The sequence below is a fragment of the Delphinus delphis genome, chromosome 6 (genome assembly GCF_949987515.2).
Source record: "Delphinus delphis chromosome 6, mDelDel1.2, whole genome shotgun sequence".
Classification (NCBI taxonomy): domain Eukaryota; kingdom Metazoa; phylum Chordata; class Mammalia; order Artiodactyla; family Delphinidae; genus Delphinus; species Delphinus delphis.
This window is the reverse complement of record NC_082688.1, coordinates 100,024,773-100,037,933: the sequence shown is the minus strand read 5'-3', so window position 1 is coordinate 100,037,933 and position 13,161 is coordinate 100,024,773. Positions and strand designations below refer to the sequence as shown.

The window sequence follows — 13,161 nt, the reverse complement described above, 5'->3', positions numbered from 1 at the left end:
GATCTGTTGCCTAAGGCAAAGGAAACAAAAGCAAAAATGAACAGATAGACCTAATTAAACTTAAAAGCTTTTGCACAGCAAAGGAAACCATTGACAAAACAAAAAGACACCCTACTGAATAGAAGAAAATATTTGCAAATGATATGACCAATAAGGGGTTAATATCCAACATATATAAATAGCTCATGCAACTCAATATCAAAAACAACAACAACCAGACAACTCAATTAAAAAACAGGCAGAAAACCCAAATAGACATTTTTCCAAAGAGGAAATGCAGATGGCCAACAGGTACCTGAAAAGATGCTCGACATCACTAATCATCAGAGGAATGCAAATCAAAACCACAATGAGATATCACTTCACACCTTTCAGAATGGCTAGCATCAAAAAGACCATAAATAACAAGTTTTGGCAAGGAAGTGGAGAAAAAAGAAACCTCATACAGTGTTGGTGGGAATGTAAATTGGTGCAGCCCCTGTGGAAAACAGTATGGAGGTTCCTCGAAAAACTGAAAATAGAACTACCATGTGATCCAGCAATTTCACTAGTGGGTAAATATTTTATTAAAAGTGAAAACACTAATTCTAATGTTCACAGCAGCATTATTTACAATAGCCAAGATATGGAAACAACCTAAGTGTGCATCAACAGATGAATGGAGAGGCAGAGTCAAGATGGCGGCTTGGGAAGATATAGAATTCATGTCTCCCCACAACTAGGGTGCCTGCTGGACTCTAGTGGGGGACCTTGATGCCCACGGAGAAAGGAGGAACCCCCAAGCAAACCAGTAGGACATGCGGGGCCTGAGTGGGGAGGAGAAGTGAAGGCTGGACAGGACCAGCACCCCTGAGGGGTGACTGAGAGGGAGGGGTTCCCCATGTTTGGAGGGACCCTCAGGGGCTTGGATCAGGGGGTAGCACACTGAGAGTTTCCCCTGCCCAATCGGCTGGGGAAGTCTGCCTGGCTCTTGGGCCAGGTCCTATCCCCTCAGAGGCCCCCTCCAGGCTGCATTGGTCCTGGGAGCATAGGAAGGAGGCCAGGGGGGAGAACAGGAGAGGCAGGCAGGAGGAGCCCTCCAGGACCAGAGGAGCTGGAGAGGAGCAGAGAATGTTTGCCCCACCTACTCAGGTCTGGGAAGCCTGCTGGGCTTCTAGGTTGGGCCCCCACCCTCTGAGACCAGAGACCTGGGCCCCTTTTCAGGCTTGAGCCTAAGCCCTACCCTTCACACACCTCAGGGTGTGTTCCAGCCCTGTGAGCCCTAACCATAGGCCCCACCCAGTGCCCAAACCCCGCCACTGCTTAAACCCTGATGTCCACAGCCAAGGCCTTTTCCACCTTTTATTTTTTCTTTTCCTCTTTTTTAATACTGTGGTCCTGTTTTACCTTCCAGTTGTTGTTTCATCTATATTTTTATTTTTATATACTTTCTAACATATTTGTTAGTTTCTGAGTTTAATTTTATTTTTTACTGTTTATTATTGTTCTCCTTTTTTTTTTTTTTTTTCTTGAAACCCTCTGCATCTTGTGGGATCTTGGTTCACGAGCCAGGGGTCAGGCCAAAGCTCCCGTGGTGGGAACTCTGAGTCTAAAACACTGGACTAACAGAGAACCTCAGACGCCAGGGAATATTCATCAGAGTGAGGTCTCATGGAGGTCCTCATCTCGGCACCAAGACCCAGCTGTACCCAACAGTCTACAAACTCCAGTGGTGGAAGCCTCAGGTCAAACAAGTAGTTAGACAATCCCACCAATCAAAATAATAAGATGGCAAAAAAATAGGTCACAGATGAAGGAGCAAGGTAAAAACCTATAAGACCAAATAAATGAAGAGGAAATAGACAATCTACCTGAAAAAGAATTCAGAGTAATGTTAGTAAACATGATCCAGAATCTCAGAAATAGAATGGAGGCACGGATTGTGAAAATACAAGATATGTTTAGCAAAGATCTAGAATAACTAAAGAATAAACAAACAAGAGATGAATAACACAATAACTGAAATGAAAAATACACTAGAAGGAATCAATAACAGAATAACTGAGGCAGAAGAACAAATAAGTGAGCTGGAAGACAATATGGTGGAAATAACTCTGAGAAGCAGAATAAAGAAAAAAGAATTGAAGACAATCTCAGAGACCTCTGGGACAACACTAAATGCACCAACATTCGAATTAGAGCAGTCCCAGAAGAAGAAGAGAAAAAGAAAGGGTCTGAGAAAATATTTGAAGAGATTATAGTGGAAAACTTCCCTAACATGGGAAAGGAAAGAGTCATGCAAGTCCAGGAAACACAGAGAGTCCCATATAGGATAAACCCTAGGAAAAACACACCAAGACACATATTAATCAAACTAACAAAAATTAAATTCAAAGAAAAAATATTAAAAGCAGCAAGGGGAAAACAAAAAATAACATACAAGGGAATCCCCATAAGGTTATCAGCTGATTTTTCATCAGAAACTCTACAGGCCAGAAGGGAGTGGCAGGATATACGTAAAGTGTTGAAAGAGAAAAACCTACAACCAAGATTACCCAGCAAGGATTTCATTCAGATTCAACAGAGAAATCAAAACATTTTCAAACAAGCAAAAGCTAAGAGAATTCAGCACCACCAAACCAGCTTTACAACAAATACTAAAGAAACTTTTCTAGGCAGGAAACACAAGAGAAGAAAAAGACCCACAAAAACAAACCCAAAACAATTAAGAAAATGGTAATAGGAACATACATATCACTAATAACCTTGAATGTAAATGCATTAAATGCCCCAACCAAAAGACACAGACTGGCTGAATGGATACAAAAACAAGGCCTATATATATGCTGTCTACAAGAGACCCACTTCAGACTTAGGGACACATACAGACTGAAAATGAAGGCATGGAAAAAGATATTCCATACAAATGGAAATCAAAAGAAAGCTGGAGTAGCAATATTCGTATCAGATAAAATAGACCTTAAACTAAAGACTGTTACAGGAGATAAGGACACTACATAATGTTCAAGGGATCAATCCAAGAAGATATACCAATTATAAAAGTTTATGCACCCAACATAGGAGCACCTCAATACATAAGGCAAATGCTAACAACCATGAAAGGGGAAATAGAAAGTAACACAATAATACTAAGGGACTTTAACACCCCACTTATACCAATGGACAGATCATCCAAACAGAAAACAAATAAGGAAACACAGCTTTAAATGACACAATAGACCAGATAGATTTAATTGATATTTATAGAACATTCCACCCAAAAGTGGCAGAATACACTTTCTTCTCAATTGCACATGGAACATTCTCTCCAGGATAGATCACATCTTGGGTCACAAATCAAGCCTCAGTAAATTTAAGAAAATTGAAATCATATCAAGCATCTTTTCTGACCACAACGCTATGAGATTGGAAATCAATTACATGAAAAAAAAAACTGTAAAAAACACAAATACATGGAGGTTAAACAGTGCACTACTAAATAACCAAGAGATCACTGAAGAAATCAAAGAAGAAATTTTAAAAAATACATAGAAACAAATGACAATGAAAACATGATAAGCCAAAACATATGGGATGCAGGAAAAGCAGATCTAAGTGGGAAGTTTATAGCAATTCAATCTCACCTCAAGAAAGAAGAAAAATCTCAAATAAACAATCTAACCCTACACCTAAAGCAACTAGGCAAAGAAGAACAAAGAAACCCCAGAGTCACTAGAAGGAAAGAAATCATAAAGATCAGAGCAGAAATAAATGAACTAGAAATGAAGAAAACAATAGCAGAGATCGATAAAACTAAAAGTGAGTTCTTTGAGAAGATAAACAAAATTGATAAACCCTTAGCCAGACTCATCAAGGAAGAAGGGAGAGTACGCAAATCAATAAAATTAGAAATGAAAAAGGAGAAATCACAACTGACACCACAAAAATATAAAAGATTATAAGAGACTACTACAAACAACTATATGCCAATAAAATGGACAACCACGAAGAAATGGACACATTCTTGGAAAGGTACATTTTTCCAAGACTGAACTGGGAGGAATTAGAAAATATAAACAGACTTATCACAAGTAATGAAATTGAAACCATAATTAAAAATCTTCCAACAAATAAATGTCCAGGACCAGAGGGCTTCACAGGTGAATTCTATCAAACATTTAGAGAAGAGCTAACACCTATCCTTCTCAAATCCAAAAAACTGCAGAGGGAGGAACACTCTCAAATTCATTCTACGAAGCCACCATCACCCTGATACCAAAACCAGAAAAAGATATCACAAACATAGAAAATTATAGACCAATATCACTGATGAACATAGATGCAAAAATAACATAAACCACAGCAAAGAGAATCCAACAACACATTGAAAGGATCATACACCATGACAACTGGGATTTATCCCAGGAATGCAAGGATTCTTCAATATACGCAATCAATGTGATACGCCATATTAACAAATTGAAGAATAAAAACCATATGATCATCTCAATAGATGCAGAAAAAGCTTTTGACAAAATTCAACACCAATTTATGAAAAAAACTCTCCAGAAAATGGGCATAGAGGGAACCTACCTCAACACAATAAAGACCATATATGACAAACCCATAGCAAACATCATACTCAATGGTGAAAAACTGAAAGCATTTTCACTAAGATCAGGAACAAGACAAGGTTGCCCACTCTCACCATTCTTATTCAACATAGTTTTGGAAGTCACAGCCACAGCAATCAGAGAAGAAAAAGAAATAAAAGGAAGCCAAATTGGCAAAGAAGAAATAAAACTGTTACTGTTTGCAGATGACGATACTATATATAGAAAATCCTAAAGATGCCACCAGAAAACTACTAGAGCTAATCAATGAATTTGGTATTGTTGCAAGATACAAAATTAATGCACAGAAATCTCTGGCATTCCTATACACTAACAATGAAAAATCAGAAAGAGAAATTAAGGAAACAATCCCATTTACCATCATAACAAAAAGAATAAAAAACCTAGGAATAAACCTACCTAAGGAGGTGAAAGACTTGTACTCAGAAAACTATAAAACACTGATGAAAGAAATCAAAGATGACATAAACAGATGGAGAAATATACCACATTCTTGGATTGGAAGAATCGATATTGTGAAAATGACTATACTACCCAAAGCAATCTACAGATTCAATGCAATCCCTATCAAATTACCAATGGCATTTTTCACATAATTGGAACAAATAATTTTACAATTCATATGGAAACATAAAAGACCCCAAATAGCTAAAGCAATCTTGAGAAAGAAAAATGAAGCTGGAGGAATCAGGCTCCCTGACTTCCAACTACACTACAAAGCTACAGTAATCAAGACAGTATGGTACTGGCACAAAAACAAAAAGAGAAATATAGATCAATGGTACAGGATAGAAAGCTCAGAGATAAACCCACACACATATAGTCACCTAATTTACAACAAAGGAGGCAAGAACATACAATGGAGAAAAGACAGCCTCTTCAATAAGTGGTTCTGGGAAAACTGGACAGCTACCTGTAAAAGATTGAAATTAGAACACTACCTAACACCATACACAAAAACAAACTCCAAATGAATTAAAGACCTCAATGTAAGGCGAGACACTATAAAACTCTTAGAGGAAAACATAGGGAAAACACTCTTTGACATAAACCACAGCAAAATCATTTTTGACCCACCCTCTAGAGTAATGAAAACAAAAACAAAAATAAACGAATGGGACCTAATTAAACTTAAACTCTTGCACAGCAAAGGAAACCATAAACAAGACGAAAAGACAACCCTCAGTTCTCACTATGGAGAACAGTACGGAGGTTCCTTAAAAAACTAAAAACAGAACTACTACATGACCCAGCAATCTCACTGCTGGGCACATACCCTGAGAAAACCATAATTCAAAAAGAATCATGTACCACAATGTTCATTGCAGCACTACTTACAATAGCCAGGACATGGAAGCAACCTAAATGTCCATCGACAGATGAATGGATAAAGAAGATGTGGTACATATATACAATGGAATATTACTCAGCCATAAAAAGAAATGAAATTGAGTTATTTGTAGTGAGGTGGATGGATCTAGAGTCTGTCATACAGAGTGAAGTAAGTCAGAAAGAGAAAAACAAATACCGTATGCTAACGTATATATATGGAATCTAAAAAAAACAAAATGGTACTGATGAACATAGTGACAGGGCAGGAATAAAGACGCAGACATAGAGGAGGGACTTGAGGACACCGCGGGGAGGGGGAAGCTGGGGCGAAGCGAAAGTAGCATCAACATATATACACTACCAAAAGTAAAATAGATACTGAGTGGGAAGCAGCAGCATAGCACAGGGACATCAGCTAGGTGCTTTGCAATGACTTAGAGGGGTTGGATAGGGATGGTGGGAGGGAGGCTCAAGAGGGAGGGGATATGGGGATATATGTATGCATATGGCTGATTCACTTTGTTGTACAACAGAACCTAACACAGTATTGTGAAGCAATTATATTCCAATAAAGATGTATTTAAAAAAAAAGAAAATGTGGTATATACATACAATGGAATATTGTTCAACCTTAAAAAATAAGGAAATCCCGCAATATGCTACAACATGGATGTGCCTTGAGGACATTATGCTAAGTGAAATAGGCCAGTCACAAAAGGACAAATACTGCATGATTTCACTTATATGAGATATCCAAAATAGTCATACTCACAGAAGCAAGAAATAGAATGATGCTTGCCAGGGGCTAGGGAGAGGGGCAAATGGGTAGTTGCTAATCGACTTGTATAAAATTTCAGTTGTGCAAGATGGATGAATTCTAGAGATCTGCATTACCACAATGTGCCTATAGATAATAATAAATGTATTGTACTCTTAAAAATCTGTTAAGAGGGTAGATCTCATGTTAAGTGTTCTTACCACAATAAATACAAAAAAGAAAGAAAAAAACCCAGATTAATGGATACGAAGATGTGAGATATACATGTATACACACACACACACACACACACACACACACACACACACACACACACACACACACAATGGAATACTACTCAGCCGTAAAAAAGAATGAAATTTTGCCATTTGCAGCGACATGGATGGACCTGGAGGGTATTATGCTTAATGAAATAAGTCAGACAGAGAAAGACAAATACTGTATGTTATCACCTAATGTGGCATTTAAGAAATAAAAAAACAAATGAATATAACAAGAAAGAAGCAGACTCACAGATATAGAGAACAAATTAGTGGTTACCAGGGGGAAAGGGAAGATGGGAGGCCAAAATAGGGGTAGGGGATTAAGAGGTACAAATTATTATATACAAAACAAATATCTACAAAAATAGATTGTACAGCACAGGGAATATAGCCAATATTTTATAATCACTTTAAATGGAGTATAATCTCTAAAAATTCTGAATCTGCATTGTACACCTGATACTAATATTGTAAATCAACTATAACTCAATGAAAAAATATATGAATGAAAAAAGGAGATAGCATTTCAAGTCAAGGGTTTTTATTATGACTCAATAAGATTTGAGTTCTTCAGATAAGTTATGACTATTTCTTGTCAAAGCTGTTTCTTTATTACTCTTAATGGTTGGATCCTCTTATAATCTCATTTTCTAATACGTTGTTTCTGCTATGTTTTTAACATTCATCAAGACATGCACTCATTTTTAAGTACTGTAGCTTAAACCTTAGGTTTTTAAAATGTACAGCCATATTAAAATCATAATTATTTTTTCTGCCCCCTTCCCCTAGTCTTGCCTCATTTTTGCTTCACATCTTGCTTGCTGCATAGTCCAGAACTTATGTTCAAAGATGCTTAGAGAAGGCAGATATTTTGGTCTTGATTTGATTCCATTGGGAATGCCTCCAACATTTCACCATTAGGAATGATGCTGACTCTTGTGTTCATATAGAAAATTTTATCATTGTGGATGCAGCCTCCTATTTTTAGGTATTTTTACAAAGTCAGAGTTCATGTTTACTTCTACCAAATGCCTTTCCAGTCTCCATGGAGGCTATCAGATGCTTTCATTCCCTTATTTAGGCTATTGATATGGTACATTATTGCTGATCAAAGCACCTTCATGTACATGGAATAGACACTTACTTTAGATTTTCCAAAATGCCCTTGTAAATACTCTTCATTTGAGTCACAAGAAGGCTGGGATGGAGTGCTTGTCTCCTGACGAGGCGGGTGGGAAAGGACTAGAAGGGCAGAAGGGACTGTGTGGGTGCTGGGAATGTTCTGTGTCTTGATTGGGTGATGGCTACTCAGCTGTATACAGTTGTCAAAACTGGAGCAGATACTTAAGAAGTGAGCATTACTGCAGGGAACATGTCCCTCCATGAGTACATGAGCCTGTGAACTGCTCAGGGTGAGAGGTTCCTCTCCATCTCCACAGAGACCCGGGAGGGAAGGTGGCTGCCCATGTCACGCAGCGGGCTGGTTGCCGGGCTCAGTTCTGGAACCCAGGACCCCTGATTAAGACCAAGGCTGTTCTCCACTGTGTTTTACAGGAACCAACAGAAGACGAAGCATCTCACACGAGAAGAAGGCTGCTGGTTCCAGCAAACGGTGCAGACCCCACTGAAAGTGAGTGCTTTCCCGGGCACTGGGGCAGGAGTGGAGGGAGGAGGGACAGTGCCCTAACTGCCGTCCCCATAGCTGTTAGGGCAACTCAGAGCAGGGATGGCTTGTCATTGGACCTTCGGGACTCTAATTCCCTCTCTGCCCCCTCTTCTTCTCCCCACCCTGCACCCATCTGTCCCCTAACAGTGTCCCCTAACACCTCCCTGTCCTTCCCTGCCCCCCATCCTCCCTCCTCCCCTGTTGCTCAGGGCCAGGTTGGCCCACCCTGAGGCATCTAAGGGGCTGTGCCGTCCAGCAGGGCACCCAGGGGCCGCAGGAGCCTGTGGAGCATCTGACCTGTGGCCAAATCTGATGAGCTGTAGTGTAACTCGATACTGTATTGCAAAGAACTGGTAGGAAAAAGGACTGTAATATGTCTCATTAACAGTTTGTTGTATATTGATTATATGCTGAAATGAAAATTTTTAGAATATATTGAGTTAGTACCCTATTTTATGAAAATTAGTTATTACTTGTTACTTTTTACGTTTTTCAGTGTAGCCGTTAGAAAATATAAATTTGTATCGGGGCCCACCTTATGTACCTATGGACGGTGGTGTGCACTGCATTTCACACACGTCTCATTGAATCCCCAGTACAGTCCCGTGAGGTGGGTGGTGCTTGCTCCATTTTATGGGTTAAATTCTTGCTCCGAGTCTGTCCCCATCTAGCTCTGCCACAGTGTCAGTCAGCGAGGCCGAGCTGGGTGTGAGGCCAGAGACCTTCCTCCCTCCAGGCCCTTGCTCTGTCCCCACTGCAGAGGTGGCAGCCAGGGGACCTCACTCTCGTAAGAACGGCAGGTGTCCTCCTCTGAGGTCTGTTGCACCACTGTGTCCCGCCCTCTGTCTCCTACCACAGACTACCTTCTCCCTCCATGACGTCCATCTCCCCTCCCTGGTGGGCCCTCATCCCCCCTTAGGGCAGGACTCTCTGGAAACCTGGACTCCCTGCAGTGCCTTGGGCACAGGTGAGGCCCATGCAGTGTGGCCTGATTCTCTGCTGATGGGAAGCATGTCAGGGACGCAGAGCAGCAGGTTCACCAGCAGAGGGCGCTCCTCAGGTCCCACCCTGGGGTCTAGGCCTGACTGAGGGTCCTCTGCCCTTTCTAAAGCCTGTCCCAACTCTGTCTCTGTGACTTTCCCTCAACCTAGGTCTGAGACTATTCTTCGATTACTTTGCAACCGCCGTGTCCCCTAACTCCTGGGACTCACTCATGAGGCAGTTGGGCCTCACGCGAAATGAGATCCTTCTGGCCAGAGAAGGGGTCCGGGTCCCTCGGGATGCCTTGTATGAAATGCTAGAGACCTGGGTCAGCAACAAGGGACGGGCGGCCTCAGTCAACACCCTGCTGGATGCCTTGGAAACGCTGGGGGAAAGACTGGCAAAGGAGACAATTCGGGACCACCTGTTGGGCTCGGGAAAGTATGTCTATGAAGATGGTGAAGCAGGCTCTGCTGTGTCCTGAGTCTAAAAGAATCTCTTTATGAAACTACAGCTTCCCTACTTTACCTTTTCTTCTGGAAAGGGACACATGATTGGACACCAGCCTGGATGAAACAGCCGGTACTTGACGAATACTTGAAGGAACACTATCATCCGATATATGCAGAAGTTGTAGAGTTCTAGAACTTTTCAGTAAAATGAGTAATTTTTATGAAATGTCATTGATAAATGATGGTGGAAATATTTATAAATATTTATGCTCGTGTATGTGCTGAGAGTTGATTTAGGATGTCATTTAGTTCAGAGCACTTTGTCATCCTACCAGAACTGCACGTTTTACTTGTATTTTTTATATTGGGACATCCACCCATGTTATGTGCGTACTTAATTATGTCTAATGACGACTTAATATTTTATGATAAGCATCTTTCCATTTTAATATTTTTGTATAGATTTATATGAACGTGGGAAACCTTTTGGAAAGGTTACTTACTGGGTTGACTACGTGGGTTCCCTGGAAGGGAGCAGGCAACCATAAAATCAGTAAAAATACAGAGCAGGGAGGACGAAGCCCACTGCAGTGGGAGGCACTGGTGGGATCAATTCTCCCTCATACGGGAGTCTGACTTTGTCTAGGATTAGATGACCAGCAACTTCTAAAGTGTCCATCATTTCCAACTGACAATTTTATAGGTGTGGGATTATTTATATTATTTATTGGTAGATGTTTACAAAGGAGGAGAGAGTGAGGAGAAGTAGCATCCACATGCAGCCCTGTGTCTGGTATCCATGAACTGGGCTGTCATGCGTGGGCCTCCTCCTGTTCATCTATGGACCTGAGTGGGAAGGGTGGGACATGGGTGGGACACGTGAGTGTCAAATAGCTTCTATGTCATGTGCCACGTCTGGTTTTGTTAGTGAACCTTCAGTTCTATCTGGGCTCCAGGGAGAGGACAGGGATCTGCTCCTAGTGTCTGCCATGGTCTCTGGGAGGAAGAGGGGACAGTGCTCATGGATTGTGTTCAATGTTGGCTGACTCAGCACTACTAGATGAGCCCTCTCACTTACGGTGGTCTGTGAATCTGGGTCCCAGAACAGCCTTTTTAGGGTACAGATTCCAAATATGAGGAGCTTAGTGCCTCTGTAAGCATCCCACTTCTGCATGAAAGGGAAACATAAACACAAATTCTTATTTTCTTTTTACCATTAGAATGTATACTTTATTTTTTAAAAATTTTCCATTTTTAAAAATTGAACTATAGTTGGTTTACAACTAAGCCTTCACGCCACAACTAATAATCTCGTGTGCCTCAACAAGAGAGCCCACGTGCCACAACTACAGAGCCCACACACTCCAGATCCCTGCACGCCGCAACTAGAGAGAGAAAACCCGTACGCGACCACTAGAGAGAAGCCTGAGATCCACAACTAGAGAGAAACTGGAGCAGACTACGCACCGTAACGAAAGATCCCGCATGCCTCAACAAAGGTCCCTTGTGATGCAACTAAGACACAACATAGCCAAAAAAAATAAAGAAAATACATAAATAAAATAAATAAATATTAAACTCTCATCCACTGCTGGGATGAGTGGAAAGTGTGCAACCTCTTTGGAGATGTCTGGAAATACCTGCCAAAGCTGAATATACACATACCTTTTAATCCAACAATTCTACTCAAGGGCTTCTGTGAAATACAAGAGAAAACATTTGGAAGTGAAATGAAATGAAAAACTGGGAAACCTCTAAAATACCCATCAAGAGTAGAACTGATCATAGAATTCAATTCACACAATAGAGTCCTCTAGAGCAAGGAGACTGAACAAACTATAACTACATGTAACAGTATTGATGAATCTCACAAATACAATGTTAAGACATGAAAGATTGACAACGGGAAATGAATTCTACTTATGGAACATGCAGAATCTAAGGTGTCAAAAGTGAAGGTGGTGGTTTCTGTTGGGTGTTGATGATAGGAAGGAGTTGTGAGTGGGGCCTCTGGGGTATTGGTCACGTGTTGCGTCACTATGTGACAATTCATCCAACTTATGAAAAGAGCACAAATATATTCTTTTGTATGTATGTTATACTTCAATAAAAACTTTAAAGTGTGCCTCATAAAAAGATGCTGTTTGAGGGTGCTGCCAGTAGATGCCCTTATGTGCAAGGGGCTTAGGAAGGGGCTATCCTGGGGGACTCTGCCAAGGAATGGAGGCCAGGAAGACATGTAGAGGGAGGAAATGGGAAGTCCCAGGGGTCTCCACAAAGACAGTAGAGGCAACACAGCCCCTCCCCCAGAGAAACTGAGGCCCTGACAACAGGCAAGGGAAGAACGGAAATGGCCTTACTCACTCGGCAGATGGCCTTCCCTCTCGAGAAGTCCCCAGCACACAGCATGTCCTCGTGCACAGAGAAGTTCTTGCCTTTTCTAGGTCCATATAATATATTACAGAAGTTGTAATTCATCTACTCACCCCTCCATCCATTTGCCCATGCACCCATCTTTTGATCCGTCTCCACTCACTCCATCTATCTCTGCCTACCATCCTTGCACCCACCCACCCATCTTCCCTTCCAGCCACTCATCCTCCCACCTACCTTTCGCCCATCCATCCTCTCATCTAATCACACATTTATTCCTCTGTCCTTGTGTTCAGTATCTTTTAGACACTAATGATACACAAGAACATTTTTACTTGGGGGAGCCAGTGACACCGAGCAGGGCCCTGTGGGGCTCCTGGGCACAAAGCCTTTCTGTGTCCCCCATTTCTTTGATCACAGGAAATAGACTTCATTCAGCCTCCATGACCTTCTCTGAGTTCCACCGGGCAGATTCAAGCAGTTGTTAATTAGGGAAGGGAGGGGATGCGAGACCAGTGAGAAACAGTCAAGAGAAACAACAGTGCAGCCTTGGGGCAAGGTCCTGGCTCCCCATCAACGGATACACAAAACAATATCTTTGAGCTGTTTTCTGATACTGAAACCCCCTCCAGGTGGGAGAAGTTAATGACTAACAATGGTATGCTGCCCACAAGCATGTAGACCCCAGACCAGTTGGAACCTG

At 41.3% G+C, this 13,161-nt stretch overlaps 1 protein-coding gene across 2 annotated transcripts in view; it reads left to right on the top strand.

Annotated features, from left to right (window-relative positions):
- Positions 1 to 12,208, top strand: part of LOC132427551 (tumor necrosis factor receptor superfamily member 10B-like) — a 48,524-nt gene extending 36,316 nt beyond the window's left edge. For both annotated transcript variants that reach the window (XM_060015170.1, XM_060015169.1), the window contains 2 exons: positions 8,541 to 8,616; positions 9,804 to 12,208. In XM_060015170.1, coding sequence (XP_059871153.1) covers positions 8,541 to 8,616; positions 9,804 to 10,117 — 390 coding nt within the window. In that variant the 3' untranslated portion in view covers positions 10,118 to 12,208. The remainder of the gene's footprint in view (positions 1 to 8,540; positions 8,617 to 9,803) is intronic.
- Positions 12,209 to 13,161: the final 953 nt, after the last annotated feature.